The sequence below is a fragment of the Brachyistius frenatus genome, unplaced genomic scaffold (assembly GCF_029030835.1).
Source record: "Brachyistius frenatus isolate BFR_SWC_R1_liver_20210118 unplaced genomic scaffold, ASM2903083v1 Contig_56, whole genome shotgun sequence".
NCBI lineage: Eukaryota > Metazoa > Chordata > Actinopteri > Embiotocidae > Brachyistius > Brachyistius frenatus.
The window spans coordinates 2326620-2352590 of NW_027210655.1; the positions used below are offsets into that span (position 1 = coordinate 2326620).

General features: G+C 39.4%; 1 protein-coding gene across 1 annotated transcript in view; it reads left to right on the forward strand.

The window, feature by feature from the left end:
- The window catches only part of luzp2 (leucine zipper protein 2), a 144837-nt gene that overhangs the window by 71882 nt on the left and 46984 nt on the right, over positions 1 to 25971 (forward strand). Inside the window, exons 3-5 of the mRNA XM_069705453.1 lie at positions 4267 to 4337; positions 7531 to 7612; positions 12281 to 12343. Coding sequence (XP_069561554.1) covers positions 4267 to 4337; positions 7531 to 7612; positions 12281 to 12343 — 216 coding nt within the window. The remainder of the gene's footprint in view (positions 1 to 4266; positions 4338 to 7530; positions 7613 to 12280; positions 12344 to 25971) is intronic.

The window sequence follows — 25971 nt, forward strand, 5'->3', positions numbered from 1 at the left end:
TGGAATTTCACTCTTTCTCTTTGCAATACAGCGATTTTCTGGGCCGCGGGTAATTTTCCCGGCATCTGTTTTCATCCATGTGAAGACTGGGAAACCCCTGACTCCGCTCACTTATTGTTTCAATCAATCAGGTTACAACAGGATACAATCAAATATTAATGTGGAAATGTTTTTCAATTCTTCGAGCCCACCCATCGCTACATATGTAATTTGTTGCTGGAAAAGCAGCTGCTGAATGATGGAAATACAGATCACTTAGGGAGTGAGTAAGCATTTTATAGGAGTGACAAGCAGCTCGACTGAGGCAGAGAAACAGAAAAGAAGAGAAGACTTCTCAAAGCCTTTAACTGTAATCGTAAATACTCCGCTTAAAGAAACACTACATTATTAGAAATGCAGCTCTATCAGCTATGGGAACACAGTGCTCAACAAAAGACAGAAGCTGAAATATGGGAACCTGGCAACATCACTAAAAATAGGTCTAACAGGGAAACAAGCCCTTCCAATCAGACGATCATACACAAGAGGAACTCGAGGCCAGTCACATCATTTTAAGAGAAAAAATAGAAGCCACAGGTAGAATTAAAACCCCCAAATATCCATTGTAAACATCTATCACAGAGTTCATTCCCTCTGTGTTCGTTCACCAGGTCGCTTAGACTTAGTCTTTGTACCCAGTTCTTTAGAAAAATCACTCAGTATGGTGGTTACAGTATTTCACTTAGAGGGAAAAATAACATTTTTGTTCTGGCTATAGTTCAGGCAAACATGCTGTTCAGTAAAATTTGCCTCTCTGGGAGCGCAGCATTAAATGTCATGTAACGCCTCTGCAGATGTCTATCACAGTTCACCGGCTAACTTTTCATCTGTGATTCATAGTTGGGTGCACTCCAATTTTACCTTCGTGATGAAGCATAATTAGTGGCATTTCGGGGGGTCAACTCGCTTTCACTTTTACGTCGATGTTACATAATCTAGCAAAAGTGCCACCTTGTTTACAACCATTAAATGCTCTGACAGCCTGTGTTTCTTGCCCTGTCGGCTCTGGGGTTTTTTTTTTAGTTTTTTTTTTTTTTTTTTTTAGCTATGTCGCCTCGGAGAAAATACTGTTATTGTCTTGGGTCAGAGATACAAAAATGAAACCTCAGACATAACCTGTATTTTCCTTTAATTGTGTCCTTTATTAAAATATTGAGATATGATTATCTTGAAAGAATGTCATGTTTTCTTTGATAGCAGACAAAGATAGCTCTCACGAGATGTCCACACAGGTTTCTGATGTTTTTTTGTCGTGTTTTGAAATTTAAAAAAAAAATGCAACATATTGTCCTGTCCATATGTGGAAAGTTTTGAAGATGTCTGCCCTAGTTAAATTCAGCCTAAAAAAAAAAAAAAAACCGAGGCTGTAAAAATACGTATCCCAGCTCCTTCAGTGAAGGAGATTTTTGCATAAAGTAAGAATAAAAATGGCCTCATAAGACAACTTTAGATAGATGATTGTGAGGATTATTATCCCTGTTGCAAAGGGCTCTGCCAAATATTGGTCTTGGACATTTCATCAAGTAATGCACCTTATTATACTGTAGATATTATAATGCTGTGAGAATTTGACAAAATACCATTATCTCGCTGTGCTGGATACCGCACATCACTCCCTACGTGTCAGTTTAGGTCAACTTCATTAGGGGTCTTGGCAATAAGAAGAAATGAACAGAAACTCAATTATAGATTGTTTTTTTTTATTAATCATTTAGTATTTTTCATTCACATCAGTGTATGCAACAGTGGTCTTTTAAAACGGACATTTAAATCCTGGGTGCCGCACGCCGTATACAGGTTTCCGTGCAGCGCTCCCAAAGTCAGACTGACTGATAGTTTCCTCTCTGCACCATGTTGATGTTTTTCAGCTTCAGGCGAACCTGTGGTCCACTCAAATTGTGTGAAAATCGATAATCGAATAAATGATAGGCACACTTCCCGGGTGTGTGCGTGTGCGGGAGATGTCCCGTGTGTCTGGGGGAAAAAAAAAAAAAAAAAAGAGGCTTGTGTCGTCTGGCTACCATCATCCCCGGGGCGGGCTTTGATGTCTATTCACTCCAGGCTAGCTAGGTTGGCATCTATCTTGTCCCTGGGCCCCGCGCCAGCACGCTGGGCAGGGCAGAGGTTGGGTTAGATTTGAAATAACGTGCCGTGGAACTCATTCTATTCCTGAGGGGTGGAAAAGAAAAAAAAAGAAAAAAAAACAGCATCTACATAAACATCAGCAACTTTTAAAAAAAAGAGAATTGAGGCGACGGGGAGCAGCGTTTAGCGTCTCCGGAAGGAAATGATGGAGCAAGTGTTCATGATTTTAACGAGTTGCCCTCTAGGTGCAGGTCAGCAGCCCTAATAATTAAACTTTGTGTGATGGGGAATTTATTCTTGGCGGCAGCTCCCGGGATGTTGTGAAGCAGTTAACTGTGGGCTTATAGTAGCTTTTTTTTTGTGTGTTGTTATTTAAATTCAATGTCACGATCCCATAACCTGAGGGGATTTGCACAAAAAAAAAAAGGATTGGAGACGTACTCTGTAGATACAACAGGCTTGGCAGTGATTTTATACAGTAGATTATTGTATACTACTTATTCCTTTCTTATAAAATGAAATCACTAGTACAATAAAAACATGATTTATCTGTAGGACGATCCCTTACATGATCCGATCAACATTTCGTTTGCTTAGTTATGACCTCAATTATCACCGCATCAGCGTTCGGGACATTTGTATAAGAACAGAAACCTCGACACTTTTACTTTACAATTTTGGAACGCTGTGCTAAGTTTGGTGTGAAATTGCTTCATGGTACGAAGTAATTGAGTTACAGTGGAGAATTAAGTCACCGAAAAATGTTGAGTTTCTCACAACTGTGCTCGAACTTTGCTTTAGTTTTGTCTTAGATTAATTAATACATTTCATATTTGTCACACCGAACCTCCTTTAAGCACTTGAAGAAGAGATTTTCACTCCGTCCCCTAATTCGCAATCAAGTTATTAAAACAAACAGAAAACAATTAGTGTGATAGATTACATTTTTCAAGGCCGTTTCAACCGAGACGGGAATTTAATGTCACACCGTAATGAATGAGCTCTCTGTCAGTGTGTTGAATGCATGTCTGTACCTACCAGTCCTTGGTCTTCTTTTGGGAAACGGCCAGAATGTGTATTTGAAGACTCGAGCATCTAAACATTAAACTGGAAGTGCAGCCACACTGTAAAAAATATATTAACTTTTTTTTTTTTGCAACAGTGAACCTGCTTTCAGATGACAAAACAAGGCTTGTAAAAATTTGTAGCCGGAGCTTTTATCATCCATTTGTGTGAACAACGATGCAGGGAGAGGAAGAAATGTGCCCATTTGACTCGTGGCTTTATGACAGATGACACAAATCACTGAATTCACTAGAGAAAGAGAGTCGTTCCAATTGTACAGTTTCAACTCGACATTAGCTTATTATCTAGAGTGAATACATTCTCAATTGTCAACAGAAGCTCGGGTTTTTCTCGTTCTTCGTCTTCAGCGTAGATTTAAATGAAGTGAAGTCGGTGCGGTGGGGAAGGCTGGGAGGGGCGGGAGGAGCCTGTTTCAGGCGTTATTGGAAATGTGGCGCTAATTGCTACAGATATCACCTTCAAGCGCAATTTGAGGAGAAACCACGTCTCCCCCTCCCTTTCCGAGTCCACGTTTTCTTAGAAGTCTGGAAAATGTCTGTTCGACTCGTAACAAATAAAAAGAACTCGGAGGGGCTTGTAGGGCAACTGGAGACCTGACTAATTCATAATTACCCATCAGGCAGGTGTTCGGGCGCCAGTGGAGCCCAATCTGTGCGCCTGCATGTACCCTCATTAGGACATTCATCAGTAGCTATATAATTTGTGCGGGTGGGGAGGGGAGCGGGTGGGCATCAAGCAACATTTTACATCTGCTGCGTCACTTTATAATACTCACCTCAATTATTTAACGTCTCTGGTGCTTCTCTTGCGTTGCGATATTCCGCATGCAGGACTCACTTAGTTAACGGTGGGGCTTCGGCTTAACTGGGGACCTCATGAAACATTTACCACGCAGTCCGAGGACTGTGCATGCCGTAAATATTTGTGTGCTCCCCCGCCCCTCCCTCCCCCCCTCCATTTGTCTGTTGTGGGTGCTTTGAACTAATTTTGGAGTTTGTGCCAAACTGCGCCTTTGCTGAAAAAAAAAACAGAGTGTCTTCTGTTCTTCTCTTTTAGTCTCTGAAAAACGATGACTCAGTAGCCAAGAAGGACGTGCAGAGGATTCTGGAGCTCAGCCACAAACAGAGGTAAAGTGGGGCATCACGCGTGACTTTCGACGGGATTTACCAACAGTGTCGTGCTGCTCACAAATACCATCAAAAATGTCGGTCAGCGGTCGCTAGTAACGGATGATGATTAATAAAATGTAAACCTTCTCATGTGTTTTCTGCATATGTAAGGATTAAATTATAATTCATTACGATGAAGATGGTAAACGTTTGCTTTAAACCAGCATTTCTTTATAAAGTTGAAAAGTTGGAGGGGATATTTCTTTTTTTTTTTTCCCATATATATTGTTATAGTGGAATTCTCCACATTACGGTCACTTATTGGTATATAAGTGCGCTATAAACGATCTGGTTTGTTGATTAGAAAGCATGCATACAAACTAACTGTTAGTATACTAACGTTAGCTACTAGTTCTTCAACACACAGCCACTATAAATGTTAACGTGCGCTTGTAGCTTATAGCTGACAAGACAATCTGCAACTTCAACCAATTAACGTTTAGATTTTCACTTAGTTTTATAACTACGTTGGTGTGTTTTGAGCACAGTTTCAATCATAAAAAGTCTTAAATCGTTTGTCTGACTGTCTTCTTCGCCATAGCAACAGCAGCAAACGCTTCTTATTTTTGTCATCTTTTGAACCGGTTGCCGTGCGAAATGACAGCTGGAACATTTTCTTTTACTCTGTTGAACTAATTCAAACTGATGGTTATAAAATCAACCTATAGAATTGTTACATTAGTCCCACATTTCCAACATTAACTTGTCTGACGAAAAAACTTAAATGTGAGTACAAAATACAAAAAATAATAACATTTTTATTGACCTTGGTGTCACATTTTCAGATTCAAATGTTTAACTCTTGATCGGTGAACACAAGTTAAAAAAAGAAAAACTGAAATTTCAAATAGTGTCTTTGTGTTGGATCCAATCACTTTCAGCAGGACGCTGCTCTGAGAGCCTTCGAATCATAACTTATTCACTATTGATGCTGCTTATTCTCAGGTGGTGTCCAGTTTGTTTATACTGTACATATATAAGCAGGTGGCTGATGCATAATTCAACCACGATTCCTTCTTGTATGCTTGACAATAAAGTGCCTGTCTATGTTTTGAGGGGGGGAAAAAAGGCACATCAAGCATCTGAGATTTAAGAGCTTAATTTTATTTGCGAGCCAGCTAAAACAAAAGTCTTTACTCTAAAGTGCTTTACCATTTAAAATGGCCTTATTAATGTTGTATGTAATGAGACTGGTAATGATTAGGAGTCATTTGTGGCCTCCAATGCTCTCTGAAATGTCAAGGCTGATTGAGTTCCAGCCTCCTGTGTGCAATATCTTGAGAGCCAATCAATAGCCTATCACTGGCCCATGGCAGCTCTCACATGTCATCAAGCGAAAAAAAACAAAAAAAACAACAACCATGAAGCTGCAACCATGGCTCCACGTTGCCTACCTAGCATTTGTAGGTTATTGTGGGGTGCTGGTTGTTGTTAATCCACCTTTGGAGTTCCATGTCTGCCGAGTGTGATTACTGGCCGACTCCATCACGGCAGAAGCAGACAGATGATTCATTGCAAGTCATTTATTTTTGACAACTCTTAACAGAGATTTGATTGCTTTCTGAAAATAATTTTTGCCACAAGCTGCAATGCAACAAAAATGTTTACCAACAGAGCCGCAGCACAGACAGGAAACACGTTACATTTTTGAAAATAGCAACAATTAATTGGGCTGCGGTTGAACCTGCCGTTGACCTATTTGTGCTCATTTGCCGTACGCTCACTACTCCTGATCCTTCAAGGTATGCGTCAATCTCACATTCGCTGTCAGTTTGGATACTTCTGATCTTGTTTGTACAAAAATGTTTCCAAGTCTCGGCTGGGGGAGATGGGATTATAAATGAAATGCCAAAGTGGTGGTTGGCTGGTCGCCGTGAAGAGAAATGTTTGCTAGGCTGAACTTATGCAAAGAGACAAGACCACCGGCATATCAAATATAGGAGTTTTACGGCTGTTGAGCAGTGAGATCCTTTCCACACTAACACTGCTGTGCTGCCTTTAAAAAATTTTAAAAATAAAATACCACCGCCTGACTGCGACCTACGTCATACCCTTTGCAGCCACACTTGGAAACAGTAAACAAACTGTTACTTTTAATTTCACTAGTCTGCCTTGTGATGTGATTTCTACAAGTGTTTTTTTTTAAACCGCTGACCCACATCACTTGCCTACTTGATTCATAATTCATTGTGCGTTGCTGTAATCTGCGTGCAGGAGCATCAAACGGTCGCTGAAATACCCATCGCATTCTAATGCATAACATTTAACATTTATGTTAAACCTATAACGAATGCAGCACCAGTCTTCATACAGCATGCAGAAAATCAGCATGGAGCGTTCAAGTACTACATAATACATCATAAGCACGATGTCTTCTTTATGCGTTTTATTCACCTACAGCAGAATCTTAATAGCTTTTTGCATCTATGATATCGGTGCTACGTTAACTGCACTATGTGAGAGATAAACAAATAACAGAAAGTGACTGCAGTTGAACCTTTTAAACGCAAACAGGTAAACAAACAACAAAAGTTGTCGAGTTTGCTGTAAAACTATATAAAAAGAAATACATGTATTTTGACATCAAAGAATAAAAAGACTCGGTCCATAATTAACAAATCTGAATGCGTGAAAGTGTAAATAATTCCAGAGAAAATAAACAAAAGCACTGAACAGTACTGTTGGCTGTCCGTTCAGCGACGGATATTCAACAAATACCCCCTCATTCACCTCATCATGGCTCAATCAACAAGTTAGTGTTTGTATTATTGTGTCAATCATTCCTAAGGTGAAATGGTCAAATCTAATTTTGATGGATGTGTCAAAATAAATGCGTGCTTCGGGATTGCTGAATATGTAAAACATGAAATTATAGTATTTCGTCAACAAACCTCTTTGCATGACTGAACAAACGATCGTGAAAACATTCGTCAAGTGTTTTGAGTTAATCCAATCGAAGAGATGACAACAGCAGAACTTTTCCCAAAGACGACAGAGCGAAAATTGCTTCGCACAAATTCGTTTCCGTGCAGAAGGAGCCTCCACAGCGGTATATTCAAGAAAGCCACTTTGCGACGGGGCGGAGCGGGCCGCTCGGAGCTCGGGCGGGATGTGCTAACAGAGTGTTTCTCACTTTCCTCCCACTTGACAGAGAGGAGATGAAGTCCCTCCAGGCAGCCTTGCAGAAGCAGCTGGATGAGGCAAATGAGAAAGCGGAGAAGCAGCAGGCCACGGTAAGACCGAGCCGACCTGACCATCAACATCCGGTCTCCTCTAACCAGCCCCGTCACCTGTCACACCGGCCCCTCAGTGATCCACACTCGTTACCCAGCAGCCAGCTCTCGCCTCCATCTCTCACCACCTAATTGACCCCCCCCCCCCCGCACCCCTCTTATTTTGTTTGACCAAAGATCAAGAACCCAAAGATATTGAGTTTACGATCACAGGAAATAAATAAAAACAGCAAATCGTCAAATTCAAGGAGCTGAAACGAGTAAATTAATTTTGTGATGATCAAACAGTCAATTATTTCAAGTCATTTCAAATGTAATGATTTCCAAAAGCACTCTGCTTATATTCAACACACTTAACAAAGATGCAAAATGAGTGCAACTGAAACAATAACAACTTAAATACGTGTAAATCCAATAAGTGGCAATTTAGACTAAGATGCTTTCAAAATGTGTGTTTGGATCTGGAAATCAATAATCAGACAGCTATATCCTGCTGTCAATATGCCGCATTCTCATGGCGGCAGCACATTGACACTTATATTTGGAAGAGGCGTTCAGTGTCAACAGAGAGGACTACCTTTGTTCCCTCGACTTATTACGACCAAAATATTTTAATTAGAGAACAAATTGAAAGGAATTGAATCGCTCATTAACTCAAATAAAGCTGCTGCACAGGTCCTTTTTTTTCTACCACACAATATGAGGTATAATAAGTACGTGTACAAATGAGATTAATATTTTCTAATCGTTCTCACGTGTCTAAGAAAGGTTTTTGTTTCTGGTTTTTTTACACATTTAAAAAAAAAAGACAAAAAAGAAAGCCGGGTAATCGGATTTTATTGCCAAAAATATTAAGGTTTAAATTAGATTATTTTACTGTGTGCAGCCCAAGGAAGACCAGTAGCTGCGGATGAAAATGCAAATAAATACAAATAAACTTGAAGCTGCTCTCTGGTGTCAGCCCGAGTTCGCTAGTACAATTTAAACACAAATGTACATTAGTGTTTAGTCAATGGAGGGGTGCTATTGGAAGCTGTGTTAATGCATGCGCTCCATCTCACTGTATTGTCCCATATTTATATCCTCTCTTGTTCCGCCACCAAACTCCTTATCAACAAATCAGCACCAAGCCTGTCCGGCCGCTCTGACTGTTACAGCCCTGCAGGATTTTCAATATGCTGATGAAAAAGCTTGTCCTGTCATAGTTCCGGCTTCTCATGCGCAGTCACGACAGCTAATGTGCACCGTGACTTTACAATCGACAATCAAATCATCAGAGCTGTGAGATAAACAATAGTACGGTAACATTTCACGTGGCATTTCTGGCATTTTCCTTAGACCAGTGACAAATCCCAGCGTCTGAGTTTTATGGTTTGACTTTGACATTTATGTTCCGCTAAATGGTATTTATCTCCCCCACTGAGATTCAAGATTAAGAAGAACACCTCAGCAGCATGCAAATTCCCCACGAGTTCAACAAAACAATTAAATACTGTTTATGGTCTTTGATCTTCATTTAATTTCATCGGAAAACAAGGGATTCCAAAAATGCAAGAGAAAACTGGCATCAAGAATGTTATTTCTTTCAAAAAGATTTACCGCTACTTCTGGTGTGCAGAAATCACATCATATTTCGAGAGTTGGAGGCAATACGATTTGAGCCAATCTCTATTTTAGGCAGTCTTCTGCATGAGGAAACTTTTTTATAAATATTTTTGCAAGCAAGACACCTCTCTAACTTCTTTCTTTAGAATCCTCCTGAAAATATAGAGATGTTGTGTAAAGCATAATAACCATGCTGCAATTTACAATTATCTTGAATAGCTTGTTTATTCAATAATATAATAATAAAATATTTCTAACTTGTCATTGGATATCTTCATAATATATATATATATATATATATTTTTTTTTTTACAATGAACAGTAAAAATATAGACATTGAATTTCAGGCTCTGTGGACATCAGTCTGTTGTTCAGTCCACCACTTTGATCCAGACTGAAATATCTCAACAACTACACTGTCAATGGACTCGCTGGGAATATACAGATGTTCATGGTGCCCTGAGGATTCACCACTGTTACATTAGTGCCACTGTGAGTTCAGCTTTTGTAGGTTTGAGTAAAATGTCTATTACTATGAGATTAATAGATCTAAAATGTTGTACAGACATTCGTGTCCCTTTCAAGGCACCGAACTTTGTTCTTTGACTACATCAACGGCATTCCCATCAGCCTCAGATGAACTCTGTTTACGTTACAACTGTCAGCAGGCTAATATGCTCAATTAAGATGGTGAGCATGGTAAACATTGAGAGCATGTTAGCGAACTGACATTAGTATTTAGCTCAAAGCACCATCGCGACTGTCTTTACTCTCACAAAGCCACTGGCATGGCTGAAGACTCTTCATTTTTCACTCTGAATTGTAGAGCATCTTTTTTTTTTTTTTTTTTTTTTTTTTTTTTTTATGCATTTCCAATAAGTTCATAAACTAATTATTTTATCACTGCAGGGTCAGTTTTGATCAAATGTTTCATTTAGTCGTCCTGCTCGGCAGTCCAACTGAACCGCTTAATTGTTTGATCACATATTAAAATCCATATACGGTAGAGCTAGAGCTAGCTGATTTGTGTGGCTAAAAACACATGAGGTAATGAAAACCATATCTTTCAGCTATGTGGCATTCAACGCGCTAAACTGCTACTCGAAGCCTAAGCGCTGCGGCCGGGATTTATTTATTTATTTATTTTGTTTGTTTGTTTGTTTTGCTTCTTTTTTTTTTTTTTTTAACCATTCCCCTGGGCTGTGGCGGTGACTGAAAGGCTCAAACATGAACCTTGATGTTATCATGCCCTGCTTGGGGATGGGAGTCAACTGTTGAGGCTTGGTTTACTGTTCCCCGGGGTGTATACCTGGCATCAGGTCACCAGCCCATGAATCTTTTCCTCTTTGTCCTCGGGACTATCTCGATGACCTCTCTCAAGGACACGCAACGTTTAAAAAGCCCTTTTTTTAAATTTTTTTTTTAGAGCAGAAAAAAAACAGAGAGAGACGAAACCTTGACCTATCTATCTCACACACACACACACACACACACAGGGATTTCTTTGGTTTAGATAATGTGGCAGCCCATGGCAGCAGTTTTCCATCTGCAGTTGGTGTTTGAACCTCTGTCTGGCTGCTACAGAGCGCACAAACACACGCCACAGGCCCGAGCCGGCAAGACATGCTGAGCTCATGATAAAAGGATTGCGATAAACAAAGATATCATTGTAACCCGTGATAAGCATATGGGCTATTAAATCAGGCACGCAGTGGAAAATAGTCAGCCGCTCTCTGCAGGTATAAATGCCTCGGCGCTTCGCATGTTCCCGCAATCAGAGAGTCTCCCATGAAACATTTCAGGTCCCTTGTTATGCTAAACTAACTTTTGTAAGACGTGAGAGAAATATTATATGTGACAGAAGTAAAAAAAAGCTTTTCAGTCGTGACGGGTGGCCGGCTGGAAAAGTGAGAAACTGCGGTTTAAAATTTCACGACAGCGAAGGGCCTCCGTGCTGCCGTCAGTTTATAAGGAACTTCAGTTATTGCCTGAAAGTAAACTTTACCAACACTGCTCATACTGGTTTCATTAAAAACACTAAATCAGACGCTGACAGTTATTTTCCTTAAACATTCAGTACACTTAACTGTCGCATAAAAGCAGTCTCGACCGGCCTTTTTTTTTTTTAATTTATTTTTTTATGCGATGACTAACAACCCGACTAAAGGTTGAACAAGGATGCTCTTCCTTTCTCTGTTGTATAGCTTTATTTTTCTTTATTTTCTCAGGGGCAGTGACAATGATTGAATCTGACCTTTGATGTTATCATGGTCTGCTTGGGGATGTGAGTCAACTGATGTGGTCTAGTTTCCAGTTCTCTGGGGTACCTCGCTACAAAGTGGGGAAAGAAATGTGACTTTGAATTTGACAAAAGGAAATATTTTGTCAATATATGAGCGATAACATTAGCTTCATGATAATACCCTGAAATATAAAATATGAATCAAGATCAGCAATAGAGGTTTAAGGGTGAGAAAGGCCACATTTTATATTTGTATTAATGTCAACAAATCCACTACAAAGTACACCACCAACTATTGATTCTACCATTAAGTCCTGCCTGTGGAGCAAAACCTGATTTGTAATTTATTCTACTGAGTCATAGAGCTCCATTGTTGTTCAAAAACCATCAAAAAAAAAAAACACATCAGCGGCCACACTGTTGCAGTGACATGTTCTTTCATTACCATTGAATGTGTGATATTGCAAATGTGTAGTCATCCGTGGGTGAAATTGCTCCCCCTCTAGAATTACTTTTCAATCCGCTTTGCCAAAATGTACATTTTCCCATTAGTTTGAGGAGATTATTTAGCATTTATTTTAATAAAGGTGTACATTTGTGACCCATTTTTAAAAGATTTATGGAGTCGGTAGGAACAAACGAGCTTGCGGCTGCGATTCAGACACCGAATCGCCCTCGTTCAATGCAATTAATGACATGTATACTGCTTAAATGGGCACACTTAACAGCCACAGCCTTCATTAAATGATTAACAAATACACATGCATGCTGGGCTTTCAGTTTGATCGTCTTTCTGTTGTCCTTTTTTTTTTTGTCTTCAGATTAAATTTCTGAAAGTGGAGATGGAGAAAAAGACCAAAATCATCAAGGATTTACAGCAAGAGGTGAGTCATCAAAATATCATGCGAGGCTGGTTTGAGTCACACTTATAGATTCAGGAGCTATATGTAACCACGGAGGTATAAATTCAGTCTAATTTACTCGTCAGGAAACCACTTCCCCGGCCTTGTCTCCCTCCGATTCCTTTAATGATCTGTGTTTGGCAAATGCCTCCTGACAATCCCACGGGGAGAGCTTGTTGCTCTCAATCAAACGTGGACATACGCTGGCATGAATATGTCTATTTCACCGAGTACTTTGTAAACACTGCAATGTGTCTTTGATCACGACTTGCGATCAGGACTGCCTCGGCTCGCGCTGGTTGGGAAATTGGTCTCTCTTCTTCCGCGATGGGTTTTTCTCCCTGCATGGTTGTTTAACATCAGTGAAAAATAGTTCATCTAAAAAGAAGCTTTTTTTTTTCATTTTGATTCTGAGGGTCTGACACCAAACTCTGACGTTTACGGCTGATGCCTCAGACAGCTGGGAAAAAAAAAAAAAAAAGTTCTGCTAGCAAACACAATTGTAGCTGTACTGAAAATATGTGGCACCACATTATCTGCCGTTTGTCTTGTTATCTGTAGGAAATCAAAACCATACAGAAACTACATCTACAAATAGGATCAAAACAACACGGGCCCATTATATGTTACAGCTACATAGGCAACAGCTGCCTTTAAAGGTGTTTGTGCCTCGTGAGTTGGATGGTGACATTATTATTTTTTACCCATAGTTGTCTGTCAACTATGTAACACGAAAGAAAAAAAAAATAGCGGGAAGAAAATGTCCAAATAAAACTAGTCAATGGAGGACCAGAACGGTGACAAATGAAAAGACATCATGTAATGCCAGACACTAAATTGATTTCACTGAATTTTATAGATATGGATGACCTTCAACTCCATACAGTGTGTGATATTGGAAAAGGTCTGCTCCCGAACGACATATTTTATACCATTTTTGACTCAGATTGGAATCCAGAACTAAATTTAAACTCATCGTTAGTGGTTAAGCCTTTGAGATGATTCTCTCGTCATCTGAAACTTTAATGACAAAACTTAATAATTAACTTCCAAGCAACATACATGTCTTTGTGACAAGAGATCATAATATGTTGCGTCTTGTACACAGCAGCTATTAAAATGTTCCGTTTACAGTTAAAAAGGTTGTATAGGCACATAATGCTCTGTAATGGCACCTATGAGCTCAGTGCTGTCGTTTTCCTTTTCTCCTTTTTGGTCTGCCGGCAGCCATTTAATCACATCACGAGATCATGAGAAAGGATGATGAAGAGATACTGAAAATTACAACGCCATATTGCTCACTGGTGCAATGGGGAATGTGTTTTTTCGCCAGATGTTCAAATTAATTTGAGACCAATTTTGACTGAACTCTGCTTTGGTAGCACGAGCAAGTGCTTCAAATAAAGAACCAAACATTGACATAATGACATCAATTTACTGCCATCCAGCTGGTTAGAGACGTACCTGCCAGAGCGCGACTTTCTGTGGATTTTTCAGACGTGCATGTAGACAACACAGTGGACAACAAAAGAATTTGATTCATTATTTTGTTATACTGGCCTGCCTCGGGATGCAAAAATGTTCATAGTTTTAAATTTCTCAATCTTAAATTGTGTCTAAACCACCACATGTTCCAATCATAACATGTAGTGTGCTGCTCCTAAATGTGGGATGTTTGACCTGGAGCTTTTGTGTATGTGTGTGTGTGTGTGTGTGTGTGTGTGTGTGTGTGTGTGTGTGTGTGTGTGTGTGTGTGTGTGTGTGTGTGTGTCACACACGAACGTGATGGATAATATTTGAACGAATCAGACACACACACTGAATCTCAAGTGCATTCAGGTCGTGTCCGAATCCACCTCTGCTAGTTTAACAGCGGCGAATCTGAACACAAAGTAAGATGCACGGTTCAGAGGGGTTGTACTCCGTCTATTCATTAATCAAAGTTTTTTTGGGGGGGTGGGGCAAAACATGAAATAAACGAATCAGAGTGTCAACTCCCATTTCCTTTAAGAGCCAGGTGCAGTTTAATCTTGACAGATTGTGATTATAACGGCTCATTTTCCAAGTTGTAGAAACGAACGCTCGAATCCTTTTGCATGTTTGTTCGTTTAATCACATTATGAAATTATAACACTTGGTCATTTTATAAGTTCCTACTGGGTTCTGTGAAGTTTTTGACTCTGAACATACTCCCTGCTTTCCTGACCAAACATTTAGATCTGGTTTACTGACCTGATTCTTCCCAAAATATAATAAGCGGAGTCCATTTAAAAGCAATGGAGGTTCTTATATTTCAGCGATACTGTATGGGAGGCAAAATCTGGAACCAAATGCCTTGATTTGTGCTTGCAATGTTACCAAAATGCATCTTCACCGTCACCCACCCGTTGTGACATTTATCCTTTCTAATATCTCATTCTGTTGCACAGTCACTTCCCCGGTGAGCCGACATGACAGCGACATATCCCGGGATCTGTTATCCTCGTCCACTACAGAAACAGACATAACATCTAAAGTAGATAAGACTTCAAACATTGTGTCGTAGGTGCTTTAAGAAGGCAATTTCTGAGGTAGCAGGACATTTCAATGAATGTTATCTATTGAGTTTGTTCTCACCTGCTAGACTCCATGCGGGGCTAATCGGCAGTAAATGAGACACTTCTATAATCAGTCAAGTGATTTTCACTGCAGGGGCTCGCGCAAGTCGGCAAAATTGTGCAGCAGATACATTTTAACTGACTAAATGACCCATGAAGACGGCCACGGTTTGACTTTGTGTTGAACAATTAGAGAAGCCTTTACTCTTAAACAACATCTTTATTTGGAAATAAATCCAAGGCACTGACGCCGAGGCATGAAAATGATCCAACGTTGGTTTACAATTGGTGCAGCTTCCGTAGGAGTTCATGTTATTACATGTTATGATCCCGGGCCTCCTGCTAAACCGCATTACCATAAGCCAATCACCAACGTACACACTAATCTTGCCAAAACAAAGAGCTAGCAAAACAGCTTTGCCAACTGTTAGACTGGAATTGGAGTTAACTGAACTGCATTGAAGAGACTCAAAAAAATAAGCAGCACTTTTCTTTCGGTGGAATTTCCGTGTAAATGCTTTTTCACACCAGCTGAAGCAGCGTTAAGGTTATTTACTCAGATTTACACTGCAGGCAGGAGGACGAGGCAGCGGCAAAAACTATTTTACATCGACCCTGTTGCTCCGCTACGAGTGTCTCGTTGTTGACATTTTGAGGTTTGCCTTTTTCCTCTTCCCGATCTACATGTCCTAGAAAATATCTCCGTAGGTTTCGAGAGCCTTTTATAATAAGATACAGTAGGGGTCACTTGAGGTCAATAGAAGTCTGGGAACTCCACTGACATCTGTGCCACTGTGACATTTAGGTCATGACTGCATGTGGGGAATCATGAGAAACATTTCCCTGCATCTAATACGCTTGTGTGTAAATTCTGCGTGCAGAAACCCAAAGGTCAAAATGTTCAAGCATTATCATTTTTCTACCACTCTCCTCGGTGACAGACCAACCTCAATTTGTAACTAATGTATGCTACTATAGCCTCCAGCATGTTTTTTTTCTGGAAGTTACTGTTTCATTAATATTGTGATTTGACCTTGAGTTCTTTGTTTTTATACAAGTCGTTACTCATTTGTGGGGTTTTTTTTTTTAGTTACCATATTAAGGAGATCAATGATTTCCACCAGAAGCAGATAGAAGATACAACGCACTCCGTGTAAGCAGCTCAAACTTAAAGTATTATTTTCTCTTTTGAGAAATAAACTTTTAATGAGTGACTGCATGGATTACATCACCATGTGCCTACTATTTTATGTTGATCATTAGTCTAGGAATAATTTACCCTGAGTTTCCAGTTTATCAGGTGCTCCAATTTAAAACTAATGCAGTCTAATGTAGCAACCCCGGAATAAATTCTAGCTTCTAACGTATTTCAATTCGTCAAACTTTTTTCAACCATGTACGTGGTCAACAACCTGTTTACGAGTGAGATCTAGCCATGACAGCAGCTTCTCATCTTCAGATGAAGTAATACAACATCAGGCATCAGGCACTCTGATAAAACAACACTAAAAACAAGCTGAGAGAACGTGTGAAGGTTCAAGGAAAACACAAGGTACAGAACAATTGTCAGTTTTAAAGAAGCTAAAATGAGCTAAAAAAAAAAAACAGAAACAATTCACAAAGGATTGGCTTTGAGTTCTTTAATTTCTTTCTGCAAACTATTCCAAGTGACTTAAGCAGAAAACATGAAAGCCTTTCCCATCTCCGCTCGTATGCCACGAAGCGACAGCAGATGTGTGTTTAGTGATCTATCATTGCGATTGGAGGATGCTCTGTTTGTGCTTTGGAGAGGTTGATTGTGGCGTGTCATGAAAACCTCCTACAACATGAATCACTTGCCGGCTGTTGATTGAGTGAATCGTACACTGTGGAGACAATCAGCAAACATTTCTCTCAGAGACCTCAAAGTAGAAAACAGAAACACTGTTTGGTTTTTTTTTATAGTTAAATGGAGAACAAATTAACACATTTCTATTGGTCAGTATTAGCCATTAATATTTATTTGAAAACATGTCACAAGATACTAAACATACAGCTATTCTAAGGATCTGGAGCCTCTTTGACGACTTATACCAGGCTGACACTATGTTAGTCACGCTACTAGAAGCAATGGCTAAGTTATAAATAAGACAAAAAATATCTGCATCTAATTCCTAAAGGATCAATCAATATGTGAGCAATATGCTAAGAAATAAATCCAACAACGCACAGTGATATCTCTGCTGTTGTGTTTTTGACTGCTCTTACGATAAAATGTCCAGTCCTCTTAATTTGAGGCCCAGACGACCGAGCAGAAATTGTGTCCAAGACAACGCAGAACCTTCGTAAAGTGATCTTGGGACCAAGACCACTCTTTATTACTACAAAAATAATAAAGGGGAATACAATTTTCATGACAAGGCTGACGGTAATATATGTAAAGTCAATAAGTTCCATTGTTTATACCAGTATTAGGTTTTAAAATGTGTTTTCGTGTCGCATATCCCTGTGAGTCGGGTTGTGGCGTCAGTGGGGAAGCTTTACGGCTGCAATGACTGTGAAGTCATTATCAGTGATTTGCTTCCAGGGCTTATTATGAGCATTTTGAGGGAAAATGATTTACAGGCCGACTTGGATCCCGCTGGGATTCATCAGGTTCTCACGGAGCATTATAATAGACTTCTTTTGCCACACACTCGGCTCCTTGCTGCTGATGCTGATGTTTTTTTTTATTTTAAAATGGCTTCCCGTCATTGTCTTCTTCCTTTCATGTCATCCCGATGTAATTTCACCGGCTAAATGGCAGGAAGAAGAAGAAGAAAAAAAAATCACACACCAGGACATTTACTGGATCTCTCTGATACTTTTACCTGAAAAAAAAAGAAGTGACAAGAAACTGAAGTAGGCAGAAAATGGAAATTGCATCATTATGTGTGTTGAACGGGACGAAGACAAAGCAGATGAAACCACTGAAGTTCATAGAGGCTTAATGTTATGGTCCAGCAAACTATGCAGCTCTCGTTTTAGAAGAACTTCAGATTGATACCATATGCTCTCCTGTTATGAGCATCAAAAAGAGATAAAGGGAAAATATTAAAAGTCACTTGTATTGCACTTTAACGTGATTTAGGCACAGCAGAATACATAGAGCTAACTGTTGTGAGCATTTTTCTTAATATTCAGACTTTAAATGCCCACATGTTTCAGCCTCATGCAAAATAAACTTTAATAATTACCCATTTTTTTTTGGTTACTTCTCCACACAACAGCTGCGTGTCATTACTGCCTCCTCGCTGATCCACCTGAACACTATTCAACCGCTGAATAGCCACTGCATTAACACAAAGAGGCTCTCAACGCCATCCAGACTCTATTAGAGCTAATTTCACACATGCCGTCGCTGATACGCATTAAGAGCCAAAGTCTGCTGATAAAAATGGAGTTTTAAGTGAAATGGGGTGAGACGGAAGATGACATGCGTTGTCACTTTTTGCACTGAACAGACAGGCGAAATGGAGCCTGATCGATTGCACCCACATATCTGAGACAGCAGACCTGACTTGTTACGCAAGAGCGATGATTGACTTGTCATCCAGCAAGAATAACAGTGTTTTTGTCGTAAATGGAAGGGGCCCAGTTTGATGGCAGGAATAGATTAAAGTGCAGTAAAATGTAATGAAAGTACACAGTTACCTAAGTGTGTACGTTGATGGCAATCTCTCACAAATTGCACACACAAATGTGTGATGGTGTGTTATGCTTTAAAATAAGTGGAAAATAATGATCATTACTTACCTGACCTCATCATGACCTTGAATGAATATTGAGTTTTGGGTTTCTTTTAGCAATTTTGGACATGATTAAACGCTGGAGTCCAGTTTTTCCAGGTTGCGACCCCTTAAAACAGAATAATGCCTGTTTTCCCTCGAGGGAGCAGGTTGCATATTTCTAGAAAATGGAAAGCGTTGACCCCCAAAGTAATTTCTCATTCCCCAAATAATCTATTTAAATAATGTTTGGAGACATGAGGACTTGAAGCTCCTGTATTTTATACTTTTACAATGTTTTATTTGCAGTGTTGATATTAATAAGATATTTGAGTAATTTTCCCTACCAAAAACCATCTTTATATAGTTTTACATCTCTCCGAAGCTTCTCTTTGGAGCTCTACCAAAAACGTACTGTTTTGTTTTTCCACACTATATATCGATATAGTGTACACATGATTTACTTTGAAAGCACTAATGCAAAGTAACAACTAAAAACTACCATATTGTATTAAGACTTTTCCAAAGGGGCCCAGATGCCAGGATGGTATGAGCATTTTGATAAGATGCAAATTAAATCAAAACAGCAGATCCATGTGTCTTAGGTTGCCATGGCAATATGCAAATGTGGCAGACAGTCCAAAAGTAACATTAGGATGTCACAGCAATAAAACAATATGTTTGAGCCAGTTGAGCCCCTTTTCAACCCTGATCCCAAAATAGAGCAGCAGCCATGTTCAGCCCAACAAGAAGCCAAATGAGATGTTTGACTAATAACTGTCAATCACTCATCAAAGGTGTCACGACGTGAGAGCAGGTGTCTCTATTCTGATGGTTTTAAACGAGATTTTAAAAAAAAAATCTAACGTTTGCATGTCGGTAAATATGATCAAATTTTTCGGAAAAACAACAACAAATGAGCAGTCAGCAGCGATTGATGATATTTCTACGAGCTGATGTAAGACAACCCCCCACAATCAGCAACTATTGAGTAACAGACTCCTTATTTAGAGTTGCCCTTAACTTGAAGATAAATAAAATGAATGAGGCTTTGATTTGAAAACTTCAGCCAGGTATGAAAATGTATCTAAACACAAACCTGGGCAAATTAAATTTGAGGGCAGATGTGTATATCCACCCCGCTAAGTTCACTGTCAGACTTTCTTGTTTTCTCTTTCGCATAATTGTCCTTTTTCATGCAGAGACCGAACTCATACTTTCAATTTATGTCAACGTGTTTATTTCACACACAGTTTTTTTTCGGGGTTACAGATATGAAAGAGGAAACATAAAGTCTACAGGATTTTGATACCACCGAGCAGCACGTTTATTACCTGCAGTGAATTTAAAACACAACGTCTGTGATCCATTTTAGGCTGCAGACTTTATCATCAGTAGCAGAGGCTGCTGTGCTGAAGATGTGTTCTGACACTGATGTTTGTCCATTCATTATCGGCAGGGCCGCTTACGCAATGGATGACGTCAGGATGAGTAATTTCGTGATCCACTCTGCACTCACTTTTCTAATCCTGTGTTGTTTTTTTTTAATTAGAACTGATAACCCACAGCTGGGGAATTTGCAAAGATAGTTGAGACTTATTAAAAGCCTGGGTGAGGACTTCTTTTTTTTCTTCCGTGCATTGAATTTGTCCATAACACAATGAGCAAATCTAGCAGAGTCGGTGAGAAGAAAAGGGTTATTTAGACAACCTTCAAATCAGGAAGTACAGTAATTCTGCCCTCGCTTGTCTGTAATGAAATCTGAAGCGGGAAGTAAACCGGAAAAGCACAATGTGTAAGCTCGGTCTCTCATACTAACAGGAGGGCGTGTTCCTTCTGGGACACAGAGGGCGGTATGTATTAAATCTGCATTTCCTCCCAATACTGCCAAAGTGCTGTAATATGCAGAAAGATAAATTGCGGTTACTGTCTGTGAAATAGCAAGTACAGCTATTTTGTTTTATCTACAGGTGATATTTCTCATTTCCAGACTCCCCCATGTATCATTCTTATAGCCTGAGATTGTGCAATTAGTTTGAAACCGTAAACCATTTTCAAACTACGTTAGAAATCACAGACACAAGTCTCTAATCTATTGTCGTACAAGTGCAGCAGAGGGTTGCTACCTCCATAATGAATTGTGTCCAAAATATTTCCACATTTAGCAGCACCCGCTGTTCCAAAATGTATGCTGCTATAAAACCACGTGGGATGCTGTCACTGTCAGCTTTTCAATCTTTTGCCATTCGTTTCCATTGTGTGACAGTCAGAAGGGACATAAACAAGAACTCCTTTTTATTTTTCTGTCTGTGGCAGCTAACAGTAAACCATCACAACCAGAAATATCCTAAAACCAACAGACACAGAGTTCTTCGATGAAAGTTAGTGTGACTCCCCGTCTGTACAGCTGTTCAATATATATATTAGACTACAGTAGCTAAAAATGAACAGGGATGTTCATATGTGCTACTTGCAGCAAACCTTAAATATTTGGTGATAACCTGGCCAGTCGACATAAATTCTGGTTAAAAGATGGTGAAAGAGCTTCGGTTTTTAGGTGTCTGGATTACATATAAGGTGGTTACACATCAGCAGCCTGTATCTGGAATGCGTTCTTATTCCCAGTGTGTCAAATAATGACGTTCAAAGGTGCTTTACATTTAGCTACCCAACATGACATAGTTGTGGTGAGGAAAAGCTCATGGTTGAGGTTAAATGTGACCGTCACCTTTTGGTTGGGGTGAGGCCATAGGCTGTATATAAAAGTGGACGTAGCTTCCGGGTCTGAAGAATTAGGCCGATGCGGAAGTGCCTGAAGTTGCAATACCACAAAGTGCCACTAGAGGTTGGCCCCAAAAAGCCTTGGACCCCATAGACTCCCATTCAACTTCTCTCAGAAAATTCGAAGTCAATAACAATTTTTCCACAAGTTATTTTGGTTTTGCCATCTAAAGTCACTCCTTCTTATTAGTTTTTATTGCAGTCCATCTGAAAATTATCCCGTCATTAATTCAAAAATAAGCTTCAAAAAGCCGTGTCTGTTTGACAGGCCTGTGGTGCAGTCAGGTTCCAAATGTGGTCACTTTCAGCTGCGAACAGCTCGGGACTAGCAAGATGACGCCGGCCAAAATCTGAACTCGAGGCTTCGTAACGGCCGTTCCCAAACCAACGGGTGACGTCAGTGTTGGTTCCCGTTTGGGCTCGGCGCGAAAACTACTTGGTTAGAGTTTGGAAAAGATCCTCACACCATACCATGTCTCAGACGCCAAAGGGCTCCTGCTGCGTATCTCTGACGCGAACGGCTGTGAAAAAAACATCAGTATGTGACGCCCTAGGCATGAGAACAGGCTGGTATTTCTATATTTAGCACATCAACAGGCGTTAAGTGCTGTTGAAATGATGAATGCTGCCTATTTATACAAAGACTGATCGAGTGTAGTTTAACCACTTCTTTCGACCGGTTAAATCACCGCTTCAGTATTTGTTGACACGTTTCGTCGGATGTCCACATTTACACAGCAGGATCTCTGATTGAACCAATGCGCTGCCTAGGAGCCTGATTTGTTGAGGGCTTTGATGATCCAAAATCTATAGAGAATATACAGCTGTATTTTATGAGTCATTGGAAAATTCATAGCAGTGAATCATTGCAACCCTCCAGCTCGGCAGTGAAAGCGGAGTAACACTCACCCACAAACACCATCAAGGAGATACTTCTAACTGAGCTTTTGCGTCAGCTCCAAGTGAAAAATCATACTTCCTCATTTCCAGTGTGTGGGATGTCGGGGTAACTCAGCCACCTGCTGGCAACTCCTACATTTATGCATAAGTCCTAGACTTTCTTCTACAAGAGGGATTAAATTTGTGTCACTCTCCTCATTGTTTTTTGCACTTACTGCTGAATTTGGGCTCAGTGTGGCTTTGCGGGCACTGGTGCTGAACTCAAATCATAGAAACTTGTTGGCGAGAGGTAAAGACAGGCTGCATGTGTTCGGAGGGTTGGTGTCACGCTGTCACTTAGCAGCTTTGCTTTATTCCTCACAGCCTGCCATGGATATTGATTTCTGGCCCTCTGCTTCCAGACAAGTGACCAGTTTTCTGTGGTATTCGGCTGTGACACTATAAAGTGGACGGTCCAATTTTTTTTTTTTTTTTTTTTTTTTTTACAGAAATACATCCAAGTGTTTCAAGACTGATGAAGGCTGTGACTGCAGATATTTCTGAGATGTTCAGAAAATTACATTTTATGGCTGCTTTTTTTTCTCACTTTATTGTCGCTGGAGGCTGTTTAAACAAACACCGTGGCTTCACAGGACTTTCAATCTCAAACTGTCTTCACACCCCCGAGACAATGTCAAGACATCTGAGAATAGTTTCAGACCAGAAGAACAGTATTCCTATATCATTATGCCGATGGAAAGTTTTACCCAAGAAAGTTCTGTAGGGGGAATGATAATATACTTCTTTGATTTTTAATCTTATCAGAATGTTCCAAGTCATTTTTACTTGACTGAAAAAACGATTAATGCGATCACCCTAATCCCACATATATATATATATTATATATATATATATATATATATATATATATATATATATTTATATATATATATATATGTCATTAAGATTACATTAAGATTACTTTAGATGACTGTGGTGCAGATTGACAGCTAAACCAGGGTATTAAATAAAGATTCAGAGGCTGGTATGTGCTCACGTTTTGCAGAATGGCAAAACATAAACAGATGTTCAAGTATACAGATTATATGACTTTGTTACCTATTTTAATTGATGTGTTTATGGAAAGAACCTTCTGTTATGAACTGACAAAGTATTTTAAGCTTTTGCTTTTTTACTACAATCATCAACCAAAAGAAAAATGTTAGTTCAGTGTGATTTTTTTTTTTCTTCTAAACTTTTTAATGTATAAAACCTTCCAGGTAATTATCACAGTTGTTTTGTTTCGATGTTCTTGTGGATTCCCGGGAGATGCGGGTGATAAAATATCAGCCACGCTTCGCTCTGCCAAGATGCATCTAAATCTGCAAATCTATCACGTCTATGATGTGTTAAGTAAAAAAGAATTCACAGCAAATTACCTGAGAAAACATCACTGAAGACAGAGGTCATCGAATTACCCTCCTCTCATTTGACGATATTTGAAGCTCTGTGAAAAGTGTTAATGGCTTTGGTGGTATGTTGCACACAGCTCGTCTCCCTACTCAGCGTGGAAACGTCTCGCTTCTTCTGTATAAATTCATCGCCTTAATGATAGATGTAGGTGTGAATACTTTAATTTCATGAAGTCCTCAAGTAGTAATCTGGTGTGTGTAGAGCTTAAAGTGACTTTAATCAATATTTGTGTAAGAGCCCGACTGATGCAGGGATTTTAAAGCCTTCACTGGATTAAGTCATTGAAGGTTTAAAGAACTGGAAAAACAATATTTTTCATTTGTTTTAAAACTGAAACATATAACAAAGATTTTTGACGAGAACACCCTGCATTTAGATACTCAAGAGTTCTGAGCAGGACGTTGTGAACTTGAAAAACAGACTTTAAATGTCACACTGACACTAACTGTAATGCATTAATTTACCCAGTTTGTCCATTTAGCGTCTTTCTTGTTCTGGTTTTTACAGAAAGTATTTTCCAACTACTTTTTAATGTCACCCACCGCAGAAACAGCGAGATTTATCTGTCATTTACTTCTCTCAGTGTGCACTCATGTACATGTTTTTTCTGCTGGTCCAAATAATCCCTCTGATGTTACTGATTTTAGCCGGCTGTTTTGAAATATAATGGTCAGACGTTAGCTGATGCGGTTTGTGGTAATTCTGAAAAAGCCATTGTGACTTTTGAGAAAAAAAAACAACTGGTATAATGTCTTTAGTGAAAATCAGGACTGTTTTGAGGGTCTGTAACTGTTGTCATTCCACTTGAACTGCTTTGAGTCTGTAAAAACCAACGGTACCCTACTGGCGGTGAATTTTCTTCTGGTATTTTGGTAACTTAAACATGTCCTTAAATATTGTTAACTTAAACAGTGATTGCAACACAGTGGAAGCACAACAACTGCAACTGTGATGTAATAAGAAATAACCCATCATCTTTAACAGTTAAAGCTGACGATATTAAGCAGCAAACTGACAACTTAATAAGATTCTGTTGATATTATTGATGAGGATTTCTTTATTTTCTCCTTGCAGGTGTTTATTATAACTCATGAACAAACTTCTTAGTTCTCAATTGGATGCTGTAGAATTTACATAATGAGAACAGCTACAGAAAATATTGTCACATCTCTAACACTGTTAGAATAAGACTTCGAGCCGCCATGTGTTTCCATTAGTAAGTTAAATTAGTTTACTCACATCCTTGCAAGCAAACACATTAAACTGTTAATCAAAACTATTGGACCTTCCTACTGTACAGTATGAGCCAAATACATAACGATGTAACAACTAAACTATACCTCACGAATCAACCCTGGATGTTACTGTTCTTCATGCAGGTAATCTAAATGACACCAAATAAACAGAAAAGATCTTTTGCATCTCTTTGATAAGTTAAAATAGGCGAATAAATGCACACACAAAAAAACGTAGTTCTCCCTAAACGTCCTAACAAGTCATGAAACCAGCTAACTTTGGCTATTTTTAACTATTTTAATCATTTAATCAATAAGCTTCCCCTACCTACAGTTTTAATGGATGCTTTTGTCCCACTGAACTTCTTTTTTTTCCCCCTACACACTGGGAGCAGTTTCTGTTTCTGTATCAAACTATCACACCCGTCATTAATGGGTAACTTGCTCTTCCACTTGATCTGCAATCATATCCTTCCCTCACCTCAGATAAACCTCTGTGTAACAGTGGCCATTCATTTTAGTAATAATCAGTCAGAAAATATGATTACATTATCATCTAATATCTGTGCTCTTTTTTTGTTGTTTTTAAAGTATCCTTATTGCTATTTTGAAACTTCAATGAGGGAAATTCAAGACTCTAAGTCCTGGAACACACTGCCTGTGTGGCGCGTGCGTTACCTCTCTCTGCGTCTTTTCACTTCGGCGTCCACATTAACAGATTAGAGCAGCCGCTGTGTGCGGTGCGTCATTTATAAAATAGAACTGATGCCTATTTTTCAAGCGTGTGCCGCGCAGTTTCCAGCTAAAATATAAAGGGAAACGATCTGTGAACATATTTGTACTGTATAATCACAGCAAAAACCCAGTGTTGGCTCCAATTATATCATGACGACACTTTA